The following is a 22,857-nucleotide window of genomic DNA, read 5'->3' as shown; positions in this document are numbered from 1 at the left end:
ATAGACTAAACCCTAATACAGTTACCTGCAGTATACGATCCACATTTGGCAAGTCTGTAAACATGATCTTCTCCAACAAACCAGTCATGATGCCTCGGATGATTTTAGAAAACAGAAGGACCAGGCCCACGTATAAACCTATGATTCTAAGATAAACAAACAGAGATATTTCTAAAAATTAAACAATTCTTCAAAATACTACGTAAAAGACTTCAAACCAGTAACTTAAAATAAAATAAAATAAAATACCCATCACATGAAGTTACTTTCAATTATATTGAAAAAAATATGTTTCAACTGTAACAGAGATTTAAAACACTTCCAATTTATATTATTTAAAAATAAAAAAAAAAAAAAAAACATTAATACATATTGCTTTTATTTAATAGGAGAAATGATAAGATACCAGTAACAATAAAAATACTACTGGTACATATAAAACAAATGAATATTAGATTATATTATATTATATTAATATAAAAAATTGGATGCTTAACATTTAAATAGCATTTGTTGTACTCCAGCGCATAACTACCCTGTAGCACTTTCTCTATTGTTCTATGACCTGTGATCATCTTAGGAAATATTTTAGAAATATTGTTACCGGTACATGTTATAAAAATGTCAGAAAGGGAATTCTTTAGTTCAAAGAAATCTGTGGCTTAGCTGAAATGGAATTCGCTGATCTAACTATGAGCTCCGATTAGACACCAGCAGACGTCGACATACTTTTCCGTGGCATGTGGATGCATATCACATTCTTCAACAATCCTGAAATCCTGATAAATATAAATTGCCGGGAATTAAACCCAGTATCAAACCGTTGTACAAGCCATCTGATGCAAGTTATAGTACGATATAATGATGTTAGTGTTAGAAGTAAAAACATAACATTAAATGGTGTCCAGAAGTAAATGGGCATGAGTCACGACACATTCATTATTATAGACTTCTACTTTTTGAAACTCTGCCAATGGCGATATATATATATATGGGATGACTTCCTTCAGAGAAGCAGTGAATGTGGAAGTACTGTGTTACACATTTAAGGAACAAAAAATCACCTTGTTCGTTAATAATAAAATACTATCAAAGTATATTATTTTCTTGTCCAGATCAAAATTGCATTGTTAGTCATCATCCTCACACATCACTGAAGGAATAATTAATTCTAATTGACAGGTGTCTCTATCTCAAAAATAAAATTCGACACTGCCAGATTACCATAGTGCAGGAAAGCCTACGTTATCATGAAAGTCAATGTAAAACAGTAACACATTCATTCTAATCTCAATTATAAAGAAGCGGTAGGTCACCTGCAAGAGACTGGAATGAATATTTTAACTTTAGACAACTTTAGATAAATGGAAATGATCTCAAAGAATCTACAGGCACAAAGTTTCTTGATTTTGAATTAGATAATCACTTGAACTGGAAAACAATCTTAAATTGAGCTCTGCCTGTTATGCATTACAATTCTCATCTTCTATTGGCGATATAAACATGCTTAAAATGGCATGATGTTAACCGCTTCTGACACAGTGGTTCACAGGTAAGTTAAGTTTTTATCCATGTAAATTTTAAAAATGTTTTTTTACTGAAGCTTCTGGATAGAATTAACAGTAAGGTTCTCAATGATAAATGCACATAATATAATTTAACCATATTATTACCCACTAAAAAAAAATCTGAATTTGGAGGTACAGAGTGAGACAAAACCGTATCATGCTGCTCAAGCAGTTTCAGTGACTGAAAACGGTGATGGGTTGTCACCAGTCTTCATTAGAAATGAGACAAGAAATCTCAGGAATTTTAAAATATTCTCTGACGTTAGATGAATACATGGAAAATATTATTACAGTAGAACATCGATTATCCGAATACCAATCAACCGAGACATCGGTTAACTGAAAGCGTTCCAGTTGGCAAATTTGAATTTGCGCGTGCGCCATGTAGAAGTTTCGCTAGTGCTGTTTGCAAGATTTAGCTGCAAAAAAACGAGTCTCAGCTCTGAAGCAAAAGTTTGGACTTCTTTTCCTAAACTGTAGGCCTACTTTAATGGCCGTTTTGAACTCTTCAAACTAGGCTAGTCAGTTTTCTGTGTTATTTGAAAGACGTGTGATACAAAATATGTTGTTGTTTTCTAATGCCAGGCGTTTGACAATAAAGTCATTTGACCTCTTGCACTCCAATATTTTTCAAAGATATTATCATGACCAGCCACTGAAGCACAGATTTTGAGGTGTTCCGAATCCATTTCTTGGTTTGAGTTGCACAATGGACAGTTAGGGGACTGATATATTCCAATTCTATACAGATGTTTGGCCAAACAATCATGGCCTGTTGCCAATCTAAATGCAGCTACAGACGATTTTCGTGGTAAATCGGGAATTAACTGTGGATTTTGATGCAGAGAGTTCTATTTTTTCCCATGGGATTGTGTTATCAAATTTTGTTTGTTGAAGTCTAAGTATGTAGATTTAATAAATCTTTTCACAGAGTAATATGTAGATTTAGTAACAGGTCTGTAAGTAGCAGTGCTGCCCTTCTTTGCTAAAGCATCCGCATTCTCGTTTCCCAGGATTCCACAGTGGTATGGTATCCATTGGAATACAATTCTTTTATTGAGTGATATTAATTGAGAGAGCATTTTAGTTATTTCTGCTGTTTGAGATGAGGGTGTGTGTTTAGAGACGATTGATAGAATAGCTGCTTTGGAGTCTGACAATATAACTGAATTTTTAAATTTATTGATGTGGCATAGAAGATTCCTGAGACTTTCACTTATTGCAATGATTTCTCCATCAAAACTTGTTGTTCCATATCCAAGAGATCTATAAAGTGAGAAGAGACAGCACGTAACACCTGCACTGGCACCTTGTTCTCTGGAGATCAAGGATCCGTCAGTGTATAAATGAAGCCAGTTTTGTTGAGGGTATCTAATATTAATTGTCTCTAAAGACAATTGTTTTAGTATTTCAGTGTTTACTTCTGATTTCAGTATTTCTTCTGTTAAATTTAGATTATATTCCATATTTAATAGAGTTAAAGGGTTTGGTTTAATTTGTAGGTTTTCTTTTAAATTCGGGATATTGATTTTCTGTTTTAATTCTTGAACAATGGATATGAAACTTTTATGAGTTTTCAATCTACAGAGAGGACTGTATGAATGCCAATTGTTTCCTGGTAATCTAATAAGTTAATATACAAAATATATACTGTATGTACCGTTTTGTGTTTAATATCAGCATTTCTTTGTTTCATACAGCTCCTATGACACCAGTACAATTTGTTTTCGTAAATGATCGGTTATCCGAAAAAATCAATTATCTGAACACCCCTCCCCCCCCCATCCGCAATTATTTCGGATAATTGATGCTCTACTGTATCGGTACATGCAACTTGCGGTCACCAAAAGTCTGCTTCGTTGAACCTCAGGCCTTTGACTGTGAAGAATACCAATATTGTAAGACATATTATTTGTTTACACTGATTTATTTGTATGTCCCTATTTATTGAATAATACTGAACCACGCAACAGAAAACTTTATGTAGTTCTGGAATATTATTAGGATATTGAAATTATATTTTTATCTGTGCCAAGTTGTACTTACCCTTCTCCAGAGATGAAACTCAGGGTTTTTGGGAAAGACTTGTCGTTGAAAGTATAAATAACTAGTTTACTGCAGTGATCGTCGTCTATTTTGTTTAAGAACTCCTGGTAATTTTCATCGTTGCAAGTCTCTTCAAGTGACCACCAGCTCTGGCTACTGGACACATTGATTCCATTATACTTCAGACTGATATTTCTGTATGACTGGTCTAATATGGTAGCTGAAATAAGATATAAATAGGCAAATAGTGACTGGTATTTTGGAAAACGTATTATATATCTTTCACGTGTTAAATTTTATGTTACATTGTTAACATGTTTCGGTCTGTTATTGGCCTTCATCAGGTAACATAACATGGCAACATAAAATTTAACACGTGAAAGATATATAATACGTTTTCCAAAGTGATATAGTGTTAAAAGTTGTGTAATCAATATGTATACTGGTATTTCTTAAGGAAAAGACTCATCTACAATGGTAATCCGTAATTTCCATGATAACTATCTGGACTTCAAATGTTTTAATATGAATTAAAACAGCGTTCCTCAACCTACGTCTGCAGACCAGTGGCAACTGAAGCCACTTTGAGTAGTGCCAGGACATTCAAATCAGAAACGAAAAGTAACGATAATGTATTGATTTACATTGTGAATATTTAATAATAATAATAATAATAATAATAATAATAATAATAAAAATAACAATAATAATTGACCTAGTAATAAAATAATATAATAAATTTACGGAACTTTAAAGTTTTCAAAACTGTTCTCTACTACTTGAATTCTATTTTCCTGCAATTTTCAGTAAACAGTTCGATGACTTCCTGGCTAAAATTGGGGATCTTACTACCAAATGTAAACTAAATCCATCACATCCTTTCTTAGAATGCAGATACAACCAAAAAACACGCAAGGAAAACAGAAGAAAGAATTTTTAATATCACATCAACAAATCCATTTGTTTTCTGCATAAACATTTTAGCACCTTTTATTTACATATGTTCAAATCTAGAGTTAATCTTTCCCTATGTATATACTTTCTATTTATCTTCATATGATGAAAAAAGTGTATTTTATAATAGAGTATATTGTTTCTCATGAACACAGCACAATTTCATAGATACTGCACTGTTTTCCTTATTCTCGTGCTCTTTTGAATAACGTATTTGCCGACAAGAAAGTTAGCCCTGGCACTGAACAAATACTCATTATTTAATGCTGCTATCTCGAATCGAGTTGTGAACTGAATGGGATGGATAAGACCTTTCCCCTTCCCCTTTCCAGGTAATGTATTAATTTCTTACTGAATGAAGTTTGTACATTGAATATTGCATTTTCTTTGGCAGTGTGTAAAATGAAAAGCAGTGTGTAAAGTGATTACTTGCTTTTTTTACGCACTTTACGCACTGATAAGTGGGTAAAATGCAGCTTTACGCACTATCACAGAAAAAAGTTATTTTGGTAGTTCAACAGACCAGCAGAATTCTTTGAAGAGCTTCTTATTTTTAAATGGTCTGAGAAACACTGAATTGAAATGAAAAAATAATAAGACTTACGTTTTGGCAACATGAGTTGAGAGACAGGCGTGGCCTTCCCACGATTGGTAACTTTGAGGAACTTGGGGAATATATTGGGAATAAGTGCCGTTGTTTGCGCCGTCCTGTTCAGCATCTTGATAAGATTCTGTCGCTGTGGGTTCGGCTTCCCCTCCACTTCGTAGTTCATCTCGTACAGTTGGAAGTCTGTGGCCTCTCCTGACGTTTTTGGATTGGGGCTTACCCTCGAGACGTGCCAAGTGAATCTTACCACAATTGGCCTGTCTAAAAACAGCAAATAAAAACATTACTTTACTTTTCCTCCAATGTAGTACAAAACAGTGAAGAGAAGAATATAAAAAGAAGGAGAACATATTGACAGACAGACAGAGAGATGTTTTTGTTTTCTAATGCCAGGCGTTTGACAATAAAGTCATTTGACCTCTTGCACTCCAATATTTTTCAAAGATATTATCATGGCCAGCCACTGAAGCACAGATTTTTAGGTGTTCCGAATCCATTTCTTTGTTTGAGTTGCACAATGGGCAGTTAGGGGACTGATATATTCCAATTCTATGCAGGTGTTTGGCCAAACAATCATGGCCTGTTGCCAATCTAAATGCAGCTACAGACGATTTTCGTGGTAAATCGGAAATTAACTGTGGATTTTGATGCAGAGAGTTCCATTTTTTCCCTTGGGATTGTGTTATCAAATTTTGTTTGTTGAAGTCTAAGTATGTTGATTTAATAAATCTCTTCACAGAGTAATACGTAGATTTAGTAACAGGTCTGTAAGTAGCAGTGCTGCCCTTCTTTGCTAAAGCATCCGCATTCTCGTTTCCCAGGATTCCACAATGGGATGGTATCCATTGGAATACAATTCTTTTATTGAGTGATATTAATTGAGAGAGCATTTTAGTTATTTCTGCTGTTTGAGATGAAGGTGTGTGTTTAGAGACTATTGTTAGAATAGCTGCTTTGGAGTCTGACAATTAACTGCATTCCTAAATTTATTGATGTGGCATAGAAGATTCCTGAGACTTTCAGACAGAGAGATAGATCAAATAAAAACTACGCATAAACTGAACTGTAGCAAACTAAACTACAAAGCAGAGAAATTTTCAACACTTACTTGATTGGAGATCTGCTAAGAGGTAATTTCTGTCCGGTTCGGAGATGCCCCAAACCATTCTTGAAGCATTACTCATTCTTATTATCGCTATGTCTGTGTGATCATAGTTGGATAAAAATGTTAATGCAACTTTATTTTTATTATATGCATTTTGCATTTTATTCCAAGTCTGTTCACTCATTCTGTAAAAGAAAGAATATGTAACTAGTCTGCACAATTAAGATGTGTTGATCACAATTCAATACTGTGGAATAATGCTCTCTTGTCCCAAGATTATTAAACCCGTTTTAACATGAGGATGCACATGTGGTCAAAAAGACTGTGCTACTGAAAATATGTTATTAAGCTTCACTTGTTGAGTTTTGCTTGAACATGTTGTCTCGTGATATTATTCTTATTTTATACATTACAAGATTTTTAACAATACAACCTTGGAACATTTTATTACATTTTCGCATTACATTTTTTCTGTTTCAAAAGTTAATTACAGTAGTTTTTTTTTTCTTTAATGCTATAATCTAAATTGCAGCAACACAATGGTTCAATTAAATCTCTAATACAAATGGGGAAAGTATCATAGTGCTTTTATAAACATAAAGTAACACAACAAGAAAAATTCTGCAGAAATGAATATTACAATATTTTGTAGAAAAAATGAAATAATACGTTCTACATTTCACAATAAATCTAATCTAATATTACGGAAGTAATGTTAACAGAACTAATAAAGTTACACAAATAATATATCAATATTTTATGAATAATGCAGGATCGTTCTTTATATAAAACGCAAAACAGAATAGTACTGGTAAGCTGGTATTTATACTGGGTGTTCAGTTCAAAATGTGTCATGGCTCGCTGTATGCCATCATGTGGCTAACTGATGAGCCTAGAGAATTCAATCTTCCTACACTTCCGCAGCTCAGGTGTATAATCTAAGAGGCAGAGAAGTTGGCTAGCAAGTACGGCGTTCATTCTGAAGAGTACGTGCCGATTCGTACGGTAACACCGGTAGTGGCAGGAATGTGAACTGTTTGGAAATACGTACTGTCGGAATATGGGGAGAGGGTTAAGACGATTACTTACGTATTTGTTGACATTAACTTCGACGGTCAACATGGACACGGAGCATTTGATTTGTGTTGTGGAATGTTACCGTACGCAACCGATGATAACAAATACCCTGGGTACGACTTGCCGGCGCAAAACACAGTTCGAAAGAGGTTATGGTAGCACACAGACCGTACAGACCGCCATCTGTTGCTACGACGTTCAAGTTATACCGTACACGTTCTCAAGTTCAGATTGAAGAACGCCTTAAATAATAGGCAACTTCTCTAACATATAAACTGAATCTCGCTTCAAATCGGTGACCCAACAACAGTGACGTCATGACACACTTTGAAATGAACACCCAGTATAACGTGAGGATTATCCGACAACACAGAAAGAACGAGCATGTGATTATAAGTGTACAGTTTTGAGTGTTGCCAAGTACACAAAATGTCAACAATGCTCTAATTAAGGTTATGATGAAGTGGGGAAGTCACGCTATCACAATGTTGCCAATTTAGTGCAACATGCACCTTACTGGGATACAGGGAATACATTTTTGTGTTCTAACATGAAAGAGCACACGCGGTCAAAAACACAGTGCTGTAAAAATAACAAGCATCTGTTCGAAGCAGAGTACAACTTTGATTATTTCAGGTGCACAAATTGTCAACAAGGCACTAGTTAAGGATATGAAAGCGTGAGGAGGTCAGAGGTTTTCTGCCATTAAAGTAGTGCAGATTTAAAACAAAGTACGGTCTTTTCCCTGCTATGTGCTTTCTCCAGGGTTAAATAAATCTGAAGGTGGTTTCATTTGTCACGTGGTTAAGTGTCAATGGTTGGATATACATACATTTTCATGTGTACAAAGGGATGGAAATGATATTCTACTTGTTGGTTGAGGTCTTTACAAATTGCTAAATCCACGTGACCGAACGACCCAATTACTATAGCTATTAAGCCTAAAACATACTGTATTATTATTGCATTCTGACACTAAAAAAATGAAGGAACATTTCTTATCACTCAAGCCAACCCTCAGGTTGACTGTATTTACTCCTGTGCAGCAACACAGATCTCATATCTGTGCTGTAGAATTCGGTACTATAGTGTTCGTTCAACATTATAAACAAAATGCAACATGATTATTTACTTAAATTTTTCATACAAATAAACCTCAATTAATTTAGGAATAAAGTTTAAATTTACTTTGAATTAATTACAAGTCCGTACTTACTTGTCAATAGTGTTGATAGTGTTGTTCTGTGCTGACATCTTGTAAATGGGTTGGTAATTACCGATATCCATTGTAACTGTAACATCATATGGGAGATTGGGTTGGCCAACAGTGCTGCCAAGTGCGAATATAACCAATGGGAACCAGATCACAGCAATGATGACAAACAAGCCACCACCTCCCATTAGATATTTCACTAATGGCTTCTTCTTTTCTCCTCGAGGCTGTGGATATTCCGACTCCATTCGCCTTGCACACTTGTGTTGGAATATATTTGCAAAGATATCTTCCATCTTTAACCAATCCCAAACGGTCATTGACGTGTCTGTCCACATCCAATCCATAAGGGCGCGCAACTCGAATAAGAAGGGCACAGCCATGAACCTGAAGCAAAGTTGAAACATTGTCTTAAACGAATATTGAATCCAATTGGGAATGTTATACCAAAGAGATACAGTGCTGACATATTTTATACTGACAAAGACAGAAATAAGGCAGAGACGAACAGTAAAGAAAGGTCAAAACCGGCGACACTTGAGGATATAACAGAGATATTTGATACGTTTAAAAAACAATGTGGGGATGTGATCAAAAGTGCAAGTAAAGTGAAACTGTAAATGATCGAGAAGTATAGGGGAGAGAGAAAGTGTATAAGCTGATGTGTAGAGATAAATATAAGTATTTATAGGAAGTGAGCATAGTGGCAATGGATTAGGTGTAAGCAGAATAGTGAGAAAGTGAAAGTGAGCACAAATAAGAATGAGTGAAAATAGTGAGAAAGGGTTAAGAGAAGTGAACAAGTGACAGCATAAAATTAGTACTAACATTTGAACATTGGAACAGTAAATGAATAAAAGGTCAAAAAACAAATAGGCAAATAATTCAATATGATAATTTATAGAGAAAAACTGAAATTGAGATTTTAGTGAATAGTAGTTAGAGGAAAAGGGGGGTGAGAAAGAAGTATATAATATTAGATATATTAGGATTAATGAACAAATAGAGAATAGCAAATGAAATGTAGGAGAAATTCTGAAGGGGAGATTGACCAAGTAACAAAAAAGGTACATAGTGTAATTGGGAGTTTTTGTGTAGACGTGTACTGCAAATAATGTGTTATTGTAATAATATGTTAATGGTGGCACCGGATACAGAAATGTGAGGTACACCATTACATGTAAAGAAGTGCTGTGAAGAAATATATATTATATCATATCATATCATATCGTCGCCTGAATGCAAGAACTAGGTAACTCGAAATTTGCATTTTTTTAGTTACCTCTTTTATAGCATAGCAAAAATCGCACAAAATGTAATGCAAGAACTAGGTAACTCGAAATTTGCATTTTTTAGTTACCTCTTTTATAGCATAGCAAAAATCGCACAGAATGTAATCCAGGATCTAGGTAACTGATCGAACGATACCAGCCACATCTATTTTCCAATATAACAAATAGGTAAAAGAAAACGAGACATATTCCTTAGTGCAATAAATAAGTAAATAGAGGATGTCACAAAATATGAAAAATCAAGTTACCTAGTTCTTGCATTCAGACGACGATATCATATCATATTTTATACTTAAGTCCTATTTATAACTAATTACTCTAAGTGGGTTGCACTGAGTAGTGAAGTGCATTCCATAACTTCTTCGACTCAAATCCCATCAACTTCCTGTGGTGCAACCTGTATTTAACAAACAAGGCTTTGGGGACCGAGTCACAGCGGTATAACTATCCCATAAAAATGGAGGAAATGCCATTTCAGCATGCTAACCTGCCATGACATGGATAAGCATCTCCTAAATGGGGAAGAGGGGATATGGTCGGTGGAGTTGTCTGACAATACTCCCAGCTAGGTCATATGGATGCACTAACCAACAGCAGATGTGGTCTGCCAAACTGTTTGGATATAACCGCCATAACATAAAAATATGGTGGCTACATTAAAATGGTTATACTTTTGCTACGACACTCACAGCAGCAGCAGCAGCCCCCACCATAAGAGCAACACACCCCCACCCCCCTACAACCGACAAATGCACATCGCAGAATTCAAGATCACCAGTAGTTCAGGAGACACTGATGAAGACGTAACATCACGTCGAAATGGGCCGTCTGTCCAAGGTATACACCTTTTTTAAAAATTTTAACACTTTTTAACGTGTGACTAAACAATTTTATGTTTTTAACAAAGTGTCAACATGAACTATAATCAATGAAAAATGTTAAGTACCATCTATCTGGAAGAAATGCTTAATAAAAAATACATTACATTACATTACTAGGGCCTACTCACTGAATGCATTCTCACAGTTTTGTGATGATTAGAGAAACCTTCTTGATGACATCTGCTGGTGTCACAATGACCGACAAAGATTGAGTGCTGACAGGAACTTAAGTTTTCTAATCTAGTATGCAAAGAACTCCTTTGTAGTAGTGACATGGAAACTTACCCCTTGAAAAGAACCATATTGAGGACATTGTATCGTTTGCACAGAACATTTCCCAGGATGCGTGTAGGGTATCCACTTCGTATCTGATACGCTGACAGCAGCAGGTAGAAGCACTTCACCATGAACCACATCTGTGGTGGTAACTCTGCATTGAATTGCCTGCAACATCATCACAACTGCATGTTATTATCTGTCCACACAAAGAAATCCTTGAACAGTGACAGTTAGTGCCCTCTGCGGCTTAAAACCGTGTGTTCTCTTTATCTCCCCATCTACTTTTTAAATTTTCAGTATTTTAATGTATATGATGTTTTTAATGTTTCCTTGTAACATTATTTCTTCTACATTAAATTGGGCTATTCACTTTTTTATTTTTAAACATTGTGCCCAGAAATCCCTCTTAATCTTCTGCTCACTTCGCATTTGTGGGGACTGCAGTTTCAGATCTCCACCTCTTCACTTTACCATGAGTTTTGGCCAGTAAATTATTTATTTAAACTTCGATATCCTCCCACACCACACATGGGACTGACGTTTGATTTGCGTTACATTATTTCATTATCAAATGAAAGTGAGAGGTGGAGTAACTTTACAAATAAACACGAGGAAAATATTACGTATATGTATATGTACGTGTATCACATTTCATAAGCTGCATTTCCGCAATTCCACTCACTATATCGCAATTCCACTCACTATATCTGGCAGAGAACTTTTGGGAAGTGTATTGCTGCCAATATCTAGAAAGATAAATAAGTAAATTTTCGTAAGGTTGAGGATCAGCAACAGGTTAGGTTTGATTTGAGCCGTGCAGAGCAAAAGTGGTGTAAGTCAAAATTGGGTAATGAGGTTTAAAGTAAAATTTCTGTAAAATACAGCGCAAAGTAGCAGTTAATATGTTGTTGTTTTCTAATGCCAGCGTTTGACAATAAAGTCATTTGACCTCTTGCACTCCAATATTTTTCAAAGATATTATCATGGTTGAATTTGGTATTCCCAAAAAATTAGTTCGATTAATTAAAATGTGTCTCAGTGAAACATACAGCAGAGTCCGTATAGGCCAGTTTCTATCTGATGCTTTTCCAATTCACTGCGGGCTAAAGCAGGGAGATGCACTATCACCTTTACTTTTTAACTTCGCGCTTGAATATGCCATTAGGAAAGTTCAGGATAACAGGCAGGGTTTGGAATTGAACGGGTTACATCAGCTTCTTGTCTATGCGGATGACGTGAATATGTTAGGAGAAAATACACAAACGATTAGGGAAAACACGGAAATTTTATTTGAAGCAAGTAGAGCGATCGGTTTGGAAGTAAATCCCGAAAAGACAAAGTATATGATTATGTCTCGTGACCAGAATATTGTACGAAATGGAAATATAAAAATTGGAGATTTATCCTTCGAAGAGGTGGAAAAATTCAAATATCTTGGAGCAACAGTAACAAATATAAATGACACTCGGGAGGAAATTAAACGCAGAATAAATATGGGAAATGCGTGTTATTATTCGGTTGAGAAGCTCTTATCATCCAGTCTGCTGTCCAAAAATCTGAAAGTTAGAATTTATAAAACAGTTATATTACCGGTTCTTCTGTATGGTTGTGAAACTTGGACTCTTACTCTGAGAGAGGAACATAGGTTCAGGGTGTTTGAGAATAAGGTGCTTAGGAAAATATTCGGGGCTAAGCGGGATGAAGTTACAGAAGAATGGAGAAAGTTACACAACACAGAACTGCACGCATTGTATTCTTCACCTGACATAATTAGGAACATTAAATCCAGACGTTTGAGATGGGCAGGGCATGTAGCACGTATGGGCGAATCCAGAAATGCATATAGAATGTTAGTTGGGAGACCGGAGGGAAAAAGACCTTTAGGGAGGCCGAGACGTAGATGGGAGGATAATATTAAAATGGATTTGAGGGAGGTTGGGTATGATGATAGAGACTGGATTAATCTTGCACAGGATAGGGACCGCTGGCGGGCTTATGTGAGGGCGGCAATGAACCTTCGGGTTCCTTAAAAGCCATTTGTAAGTAAGTAAGTAATTATCATGGCCAGCCACTGAAGCACAGATTTTGAGGTGTTTCGAATCCATTTCTTGGTTTGAGTTGCACAATGGGCAGTTAGGGGACTGATATATTCCAATTCTATGCAGGTGTTTGGCCAAACAGTCATGGCCTGTTGCCAATCTAAATGCAGCTACAGACGATTTTCGTGGTAAATCGGGAATTAACTGTGGATTTTGATGCAGAGAGTTCCATTGTTTCCCTTGAGATTGTGTTATCAAATTTTGTTTGTTGAAGTCTAAGTATGTAGATTTAATAAATCTCTTCACAGAGTAATACGTAGATTTAGTAACAGGTCTGTAAGTAGCAGTGCTGTCCTTCTTTGCTAAAGCATCCGCATTCTCGTTTCCCAGGATTCCACAGTGGGATGGTATCCATTGGAATACAATTCTTTTATTGAGTGATATTAATTGAGAGAGCATTTTAGTTATTTCTGCTGTTTGAGATGAAGGTGTGTGTTAATATGTCCTTCGTGCTATCCACTGACTACTAATAGTTTAAATAAATTGAATATTAATTGCTACTTTGCGCTGTATTTTACAGAATGTTTACTTTAACCCTCATTACCCATTTTTGACTTACACCACTTCTGCTCTGAACACCTCATTTGTTCAGGCTTTTGGTATGCTTTACACAGAAACTTTTTGGTAGATAGATAAATTTACCGTCGACTGTAGCAAAGAAAGGAGATGTACCATGAGCCAGAACGAAAAAAGGTGTACTTTCGTAAGCATAGTACAATATTATAGTTGTACCACTGAATTACTAGGATTACATCATCATTGTGTGTGCAAATGTCGGAGAAAATCATCAATCGGGTATATAAAAGAGGAAGCTATTTGGGGCAGGTTGGGTGGGCTAATAGTTTTAGCAATGATCACATCGTGTCTCTAGATGGTGTATTTCAATTCTGAGACTATTTTCAATGATTTAAGCACTTTTTTTTTTCACCCGTGTGTGGTGTGAGAAGCTATCGAAGTTTCCAATTGAAGAGTCCACTGCAAGAATGATGGAAGTCATTTGGTATACATTTTTCAGGAGAAGCAATTGAAAGTTTGAAATGCTTAGCGCTCAAAGCTTAACTGTGATTTTCCGGTCATTACTGGACAATGAATATCACTGTTAACGCCATATAACTCTCTATGTACATTCTATATGTCTTAAGCTATACATTGACAGTCTTGGTTCATTTTCGACAAGAAAGTGACATCCATCATTCTTGCAGTGGACTCTTCAATTATTTTTGTCCATATGCAGAATGATAATGTCTGTCATAGCAATTGAAGACTTACTTGTCAGTCACTAAGGGCAGGATGAAGAACATCCAAATATGGACACCAATCACCAACAGGAACTGGAACACTATCTTGCCGAGGATGTACTTTCGCAGGTACAGGGCTCTATCTATCACGATGAGTGCGAACTGCAGGATCAACATCACGAGGAATGGGATTGGCACTTTGTTTTCCTCTAGATAGGCGGACACTCCTCCTTCTCCCAGGTCGGACTGCAACGTAAAATCTCGCATTGAACAACACACTACGTACACACATCACGATCTGAATCGTAAAGAGACTCAAAGGTACTGAGATCAGTTTATGTTTAATGCTATATATTATGCTTAACAGTCCATTGCTGTGGAGTAACGGTTAGCACGTCTGACCGTGAAAATAGTGGACCCGGGTTCAAATCCTGGTTGTGACAAGTTACTTGGTTGGAATTTTCCCTCAACTCATTAAGAGCAAATGCTGGTTAATTTTTGGCGCTGGACCCTGGACTCATTTTGCTGGCATTATCACCTTCATCTCATTGAGATAACTAGATAACCATAGCAGTTGATACAGCATCGTAAAATAACCAATTAATAAAATTATGCTTAACATACAGAATTTAAAAAAAAAATATTCTATGTCATAAAATACGAGTAACATTACAACATTAATGCTGAAAATGTGGAGATCTCCATATCTTCACTTGTTAACATAACGAGACGATTTGTTTGAATCACTACTTACTCCACCCTGTCCACAATAAAGAAAAACAAAATAAGGCGAAAGAATGGATGATAAAAAAAAAGGGAAGATGATATGGATTGGGTGGTGTAGGGTGGGGAAAGCCGAGGTTCACTTAGGCCACTGATATCAGGGTTGGCAACCATTACAATTTTCGCCAGACCTGATTTTTGGGACTTTTGTAATTTAATTGACTAAAGTAGCTTTCCTTTTGTCTTAAAAAGAACATACTACCGAAAGTTTTTGGACAAGGATTCAACAAAAGAATGGGCTTGGAGTGGGTGGGAATTTTTAAGAAGTGCAGTCTGCTTGCTTTGCAAGAGGTGGTGTCATGAGCCTTGGCTATAACACTCCTCCAATACCTATGCAGAGAATTTAAAGTGAACTCATGTTAGGTACAAGTGTTCTGTCGATTTGATCAAAGCAAAACTTCTCATCAATGTGAGCATTAATATGACTTGTTCAGAATTTTTTTACCTTAAATCAAAAAATGAGAAACGACTATTGCATTCTGCTAGGAGTCACAAAAAGCATAAATGGAAGCACTCTTAAATGAATGTAATATTATTTATGTCTCTCATCAAAGAAAGAAAGAAAAAGACAGAGAGAAACAGACAATAAAGTTGTAGATTCATTTTCCGGGCTGAGAGGCCGTGGTCTATTAGTTGGTTTTATACCAGACGCTTCGTCTGCAACTGCGGCAGACATCTTCAGTGGAGTGGTATCCGAGGTCGCAAGACTCTTCTCGGCGTACCTGAGGCAACTGATCCTGTGTCTGGTTGTGTGGGCGTATTTATAGTGCGGCTCGCGGGCCGAGGCCTGTTGTCGCTGCGGTCTGCCCCGCTTTGTTCGCTGCTCCCGTTCTGGGTTCCGTCTGGTATAAAACCAACTAATAGACCACGGCCTCTCAGCCCGGAAAATGAATCTACATCTATAGACTCCGGCCGTGAAAGCCTACACTGCAAGACAATAAAGTGACAGGAGATTCATAGTATCTCTGTAATTGCGTGAAACATTGTTCTCTGTTGGCTGTTATTGTGATACTATTAAAATTTTTAAAGAATTGATTCTTATTTATAAGAATTGTGAATATGACAGAGTGAAATATATTTAATACAATTTATGTGTTGCATTATTAATTATTATTTTCTCTTTATTATTTATTGAATATATACCATTTAGAATTGGAAAATGAAATGCACATAAAGGGAAACAATTTACTAAAAACATTATTTTGAGGATTCAGTTTTGTCAAGAATTTTCAAATGCCTTTTTCTCAGAAGTAATAGACCTATTTTTGACTTAATATGTTTTGCTTGTAAACCGACGATTTGAACTTCTCGCATATGAAAGATGTTAACAGACTTCTTGCGAAATTTGTTAGCAACTTTTTTATTATTATTACACTTACTTCAAAACACCTGACCACATATGGGTTCATTATGATTTATAAAAAACAGTACTTACCCCAAATGATGCGAAGCCAAAAATGACAACCATGAAATTGAAGAAGTCGCACAGAAACATCAAAGCATACACATCTGCGGTGACGCGCTGCGCTCTCGACAACAGGTGGTCAAAGAAACCTTTCACTGAGTCACAATATCGTTTTGAGCTGGAAAAAAAAAAAACATGAATTTACACTCGTAATAAAAATTAAATTCCTATACAGTCACCCACAGTACTTGCGAAGCAATTTTATTAGAAAAATATATGCGAATTTATTTTGTACAGTCTGCAAATATACTGGTATGTGGAAGGTCTCGATTATCTGCAGTTGTAAACAGAAGAAATATCATAGGTTAATGAAGATGATGGATTATCTCAGATCATAAGAGTGTTAAGATTACCGCAGTCTGTATACTAACGCGAGCAGCAGGAAGCCAGGGATGTGGTCACTAGCTTCTTCTTCATCGGTGCGAACAACAATCACGTTGGAAGTGCTCGGGTCATCGTCAGCAGACCTGACATGCTCGCCTAACTCAGACTGCTCCATGCTTGTCTTGTAGGCACTCAGGCGACGGCCCCCTTGAGTCACCACCTAATAGCAAAAATTATCTTCTGATATTGTAAACTGATCACAGGGAGGAAAAAACACACTAATCTGACTAAAGATGAAGGTTACAGAGCTAAGGGAGATTTGGGGTGGGGCCTATCATTAAGAATTCTTTTAATATGACACACCGTTGAATTAATAACAAATAATAACAAATAATAATAATAATAATAATAATATCTCCACCTATGAATAATTATCACTTAGTAATACTTAATATTTCATGTAATGAATTAACAAATAATTATTGTAATTGCCCACATCTAACACCTTCCACACAAGTTAAATATTTAGGAATTATTATAGGCCAGCATTTACGTTGGGATAAACAAACTGATTTCATGTGTACAAGTATAAGAAAGACAATTTATAAATTCATAATACTTCGGCCCAAGACTTTATAATAATATTACAAACCATTTTCAAAATTTCAAATATTTTACAATTGAAACTTTTAAAAAAGAAATTTATAAAATTATTCATGACATATAATATTAACAAATATGCATTCTTTTACCTTTTATTTCTGTCGACTATATTCATGTTTTTATTGAATATCATTGGCTTCTGTCTGATTGTCAATTTATATTAAATTGTGTATTTTTCTCTCTCTCTCTCTCTCTCTCTCTTTTTTTTTTTTGCTCCTGTGTGTTATTAATTGGTATGAATTAAGTTACTTGCTGTATTTAGTAATCTGTCCATGTAAATTTTATATTATATTATTGACTAAGACCATACCGTACATGAGCCTGGCTCTTATGGTAGTGCCTAGAAACATTTTTGTTTTATAAATTTAATTTGTATTCACTTGCTAGCTAGTTAAGTAAATAAATAAATAAAAATAAAAAGCACTAGTTTCCCAGTTAAAGAGCTACACTCCAATCCTAACAAAATCAAGTTAATTTTTTAGCGTAAAAGGACTATTTTTATGGATGGTTTTCATGGGATACTCCTGTACTCCTTGCTGGAATAACCACTGCCAATGACGCACCATAGACAAGATAAGATGGTTAAGTGATCTAGAAGTTGGCATGTTGCTCCTAGATGGAGATACTTGTATTATATTATATTGTATTTATTTACAAACCATGGTTTTCTTCGTACATCGTTTCACAGCTAGAATATTTGTAAAAAAGTGTTAATAGTGCTGTATTATAGTCTTAATTATAGTCACGGTCTAGTTGAAAGATGAAGCGTTGTTGAATGTCATAAATTCACCTACAGAATAGAAGGCGTGAGAAATTAGGTAGGTACTTCTTTAATTTAGTCCTAAATAATCTTATGTTTTGAGTTTCATTTTTAATATTAAAAATTTTTACTGCCATATAATGCACTTCTTTTTGACAGCATGACAGATACTGATGGAGTATGAAAGTCATCTTTTTAACGAGTATTTATGCTATGAACTGTTGAATTGGTTACAAAGTTTTCACGATTACATACGAGGAAGTTTATTAATGAAAAAGGTTTTATTTCCTTTCCGAATGAAGTTATGCTACAGATTTTTAAAGAATCTTAAAACTTCATCCTCCCTCGAATGGATTTGAACTTGCAAATTTTAGATATAAAAGCAAGCATCATAGTGTCATCTGCAATGATTTGGAGGCGAGAAACTGGCAGAAAACGAGCTGTGGATGGTTACAAAGCATCATATCTTCAAAACAACTTAGAAGAAGCGGTAAAAATATAGCCACAAGACATTTTATGAGAATAGTGTCACCTGGTCTGAAACATTCCCGGCTGAGGAACGGCGACGCAGGCCAGAACCACGTCCCAGCTGTGACGAAGACCCTGAATTCCCCAAACCCGGCGCAGAATATGATAATCGACTTCCGCCATGTTTCAAGATGGCCAAATCCTTGCTAGTGGGCATGGCAACATCAGCTGTAAGGGTGTCTTCTTCATCCACACGATGCAATCCCACTGAATCACCTTCTCCATCCAAACGAAACTTCTGTTCTTTTTCTTTAAACATGACTGGATCCTCGTATGTTGTTTTCCACAAACCAAGAGACTTTAACATATACCTAGGAGAGAGAAAAAAACAGTTTAATTAATTATCAAGTCAAAATATGGGTTTAACACCATGTAAATTGTGTAGTTCTCTTTCACTGGAATCCATGATGAGGAATTATGGCAAAATAGGGCTTTGTGTGGAGGAGGCTATGTTCTGAAACAAGACGATCCTTAAATAATTGGAAACATCTTATGATGATGATTATGATGATGATGATGACGATGACTATGACTGCGACTCGTATGTTATGTCATATGCTGTCTTAAGTCATAGTCGTAGTCAGAAAAATTGCTGAATTATTATTAATTTTTATTGGTTTATTTTATAATGCTTTATCAACTCACTATGAGTATCTAGCATCTGAGTGAAATGAAGGCGATAATGCCAGCGAAATGAGTCCAAGTCCAGGGCCGAAAGTTATCCAGCATTTGCTCTTAATGGGTTGAGGGAAAATCCAGGAAAAATCTCAACCAGGACTTGAAACCAGGTCCGCTTGTTTCACGGTCAGACATGCTAACCATTACTCCACGGCTGTGGACGAATTATTATTACATTATCTTGTAATACAAAATATACTGTGACAGCCACGTCGAGTGTCGATCACGTGTCCCACACAAGGAGGGCGCGCGAGAAGACATGAGGCCCGATAGACGAAGCGAGCTCCGTGGAGTGCTGAGGGCGCGGCGGGGAGACGAAACGATGGTCGCTGCGGCGAGGCGCGACGTAAGGGGAACAACGACATGGTGGGCCGCGCAGAGAGGGGGAAGTAATGCGCCTGCGACTGAGGGGAGAAATCCAGAGAAGTCGAGAGGCGCCATCTTCTCGGTATCTGTAGATTGATCGCGAAATCGTACTCTCTGGAAACTATGGTTTAGTTATAAAGAGGAGACGCAAGTGAGCTGCAGCAGTTAGCAGTTGTTGTCGTTGGACAGCAAGCCAGCCAGTCTTGTGTAGCAGTGAAGCCAGCTTCGAGACTGGAGTTCGACTTGAGTGTGTCCGCAGCTGTATGAGCGTCCAGTGGACTGTCGCCGAAGTATTGAGTTCGAGTGCAGTGGACCGCAGTTGAGGGACCTGAGTTCGAAGTTCAGTGGACTGTCTCTGAAGGTCTTGGGTTCGAGATACTATGAACTCTAGTGACTGAGCTAGAAGAACTAGCCAAGGCAAACGAACTGTAAACTGAGAACTGACAGTTCTGTTTTGTAAATAGTGCTTTGTGAACATTAGTTAAGATTAGCAGTACATTGTTGTTCGCAATAATCCAAATGAATTGTCATTGTCGTCTGTGGAGTGCAGTAACGAATAATGTGTTGCTGTGTGGAGTGGAAATCCCATTGTTGACGGGAGTATTTAAATTAGATTATAGAAAGTGATTATTGTTGTTTTGAATAAAAGTTACATTCTTGTTTAAAATAAAAAGTTACAATATTTAAAAATTTCCATACAAACAGGAGGAAAAGGGAACTTAATGAAAAAAATACGAGCACAATTCTTGAAGGTAGACAATAATTTATTATAATATGTTGCATTCCTCAAATACCGTATGTGTTAATGACTAACAACAAGCGGTAATAGAATGAGCGACTTTCTAAAGAGTACCCATGAAATCACTTCTTACCTATGGAAGAATACGATGAGCAGCAGGAACAGATCATACATGGCATAGTTTGGTTTGCTCTCAATGCCAATAATGCGAGGGGGGAAGAATGGGTTCTTCTCGATGATTGGTGCCTTGTTCCATGGCAGGAACTCGAATTGGAACATCCATTTCACAATCACTATCACCTGCAGAAAAAAAATGCTACCTCAGTTTCGAAACACTACTCAATCTATCTTCTTAATATATCCAGCTATTTGCTGACAACATAAAGTCCACTATAGTCCACTGTAGTGTATTCAGTTGTTGTTTTTCACGAGAAATGAGGGGTATTTTGATCGGTGTTCATTATAGATGCCTGTTGCTAGTAGCCAGAGTTGGGGTGTAGTCAATATATACTGCAGGGCTGTGTCTTCTGCAACTGGTACTGATGATTTTAATTTACTTCTTTTGTGGTTTATGGATGGACAGCATAGAAGAATGTGTTCCAGATCTTCATCATGATTATTACACCACAGACAAGTAGGATTATCAGAAATGTGAAATCGGTGTAGGTACTGTGTGACAATGTGACCTTTTCTGGCTCTTGTTAAAAATGTTTGAACATGTCTGGGCAAGTTTTTGTACATTTCCAGGTCATTTGGTTTCTTTGTACGAACTGTAAAATTTTTCCCTTCTCAGAAGAGAGCCAATTGTTGATCCATAGGTTTGTAAAATGAGACTTTACCGAAGCAAAAGCACTGGATAGAGGTATCACTTGAAGTCTTGGTTGCAAATATGTTGCCTGTTTTGCTATATTATACACTTTCTCGTTTCCAGGTATACCACAATGACCAGGTATCCATTGAAATGTTATTTCCTTTTGGAGTTCTTTTAGTTTACTTAGTTGTTTCTGAATTGGAATAATTCTATGTACATACAGGTTTGGTACATATTTGATTATATTAAATATAGCCCCCTTGGAGTCGGTAAGTATGCAAATAGATTTTTCAGAAATTTGAATAACACACTGAAGAGCAGCATCAATAACTAGCAATTCAGTGTCAAGACTGGAGGAGGATGAACATGGTATGAAATAACTTTCTTGATATTTTGGAATATAATACCCTGCTACTGATGTCCCATTATTAGAATTTAGAGATCCATCTGTATAAATTTGAAGGTGATCCTTATATGTGCTGCAGAGTAGTTCCATGGCATCTAACTTAAGAATGTACGGAGGATCATTTTTGGAAAGACTTCCTGGAATTTGTATGCTATGTTCTGGAATTACCCATTTCCATATATTTTTCGAAACACTACTATTTTACCTCCGGAGAATTTTACACTGAGGGACTCCACTGTATTGTATTGTATTGTATTGTATTGTATTTATTAACATTCCATGGTATTCATACATGCCTACAGCTAGAATATGGAACAAGTCAAAAAACTTAATACTATTATAAAATCTTAATTTATAGTCACAGTCTAGATGAAATATATATAGACGAGATTTACAATATAGTCTACTAGTACAACACATAGTTTTAGTATCAATTTCATGAAGCATTGTTGAATGTCATGAATTCACCTACAGAATAGAAGGCGTGAGAAATTAGGTACTTCTTTAATTTGGCCCTAAATAATTTTATGTTTTGAGTTTCATTTTTTATATCGATAGGGAGGCTATTAAAAATTTTTACTGCCATATAACGCACTCCTTTTTGATAGCACGATAGACTTGCCGATGGAGTATGAAAGTCATTTTTTTGACGTGTATTTATGCTATGAACTGTTGAATTAGTTACAAAGTTTTCACGATTACATACGAAGAAGATTATTAATGAAAAAATATACTGACAAGCCATGAGCATTATTTGTAGTTTTTTGAAAATAGCCCTACACGATTCCCTAGATTTGGCACCTACTATTATTCTAATTACTCTTTTTTGTAATAGAAATATATTGTTACTATATGCGGAATTTCCCCAGAATATTATTCCAAAACTCATTACCGAGTGGAAGTATGCAAAGTATATTGTTTTTAAGGTATTGATATTTACTATCTTTTGCATAGATCTAATAGCAAAACAAGCTG

General features: G+C 36.1%; 1 protein-coding gene across 13 annotated transcripts in view; it reads right to left on the bottom strand.

Annotated features, from left to right (window-relative positions):
- The window catches only part of Piezo (piezo type mechanosensitive ion channel component), a 303,168-nt gene that overhangs the window by 16,119 nt on the left and 264,192 nt on the right, over window positions 1–22,857 (bottom strand). For 12 of the 13 annotated variants that reach the window (XM_069842458.1, XM_069842464.1, XM_069842463.1 and 9 more), the window contains 11 exons: window positions 20,799–20,965; window positions 18,887–19,193; window positions 16,979–17,151; window positions 16,578–16,725; window positions 14,391–14,605; window positions 11,029–11,187; window positions 8,574–8,957; window positions 6,284–6,465; window positions 5,173–5,436; window positions 3,615–3,834; window positions 26–146 (listed from right to left, as the gene is read on the bottom strand). In XM_069842458.1, the coding sequence (XP_069698559.1) occupies window positions 26–146; window positions 3,615–3,834; window positions 5,173–5,436; window positions 6,284–6,465; window positions 8,574–8,957; window positions 11,029–11,187; window positions 14,391–14,605; window positions 16,578–16,725; window positions 16,979–17,151; window positions 18,887–19,193; window positions 20,799–20,965 (2,340 nt within the window). The remainder of the gene's footprint in view (window positions 1–25; window positions 147–3,614; window positions 3,835–5,172; window positions 5,437–6,283; window positions 6,466–8,573; window positions 8,958–11,028; window positions 11,188–14,390; window positions 14,606–16,577; window positions 16,726–16,978; window positions 17,152–18,886; window positions 19,194–20,798; window positions 20,966–22,857) is intronic. The other variant, XM_069842460.1, reaches the window with a different exon arrangement.

This window comes from Periplaneta americana, chromosome 12 (assembly GCF_040183065.1).
Source record: "Periplaneta americana isolate PAMFEO1 chromosome 12, P.americana_PAMFEO1_priV1, whole genome shotgun sequence".
Lineage (NCBI taxonomy): Eukaryota > Metazoa > Arthropoda > Insecta > Blattodea > Blattidae > Periplaneta > Periplaneta americana.
This window is presented reverse-complemented; position numbering and strand designations above follow the sequence as displayed.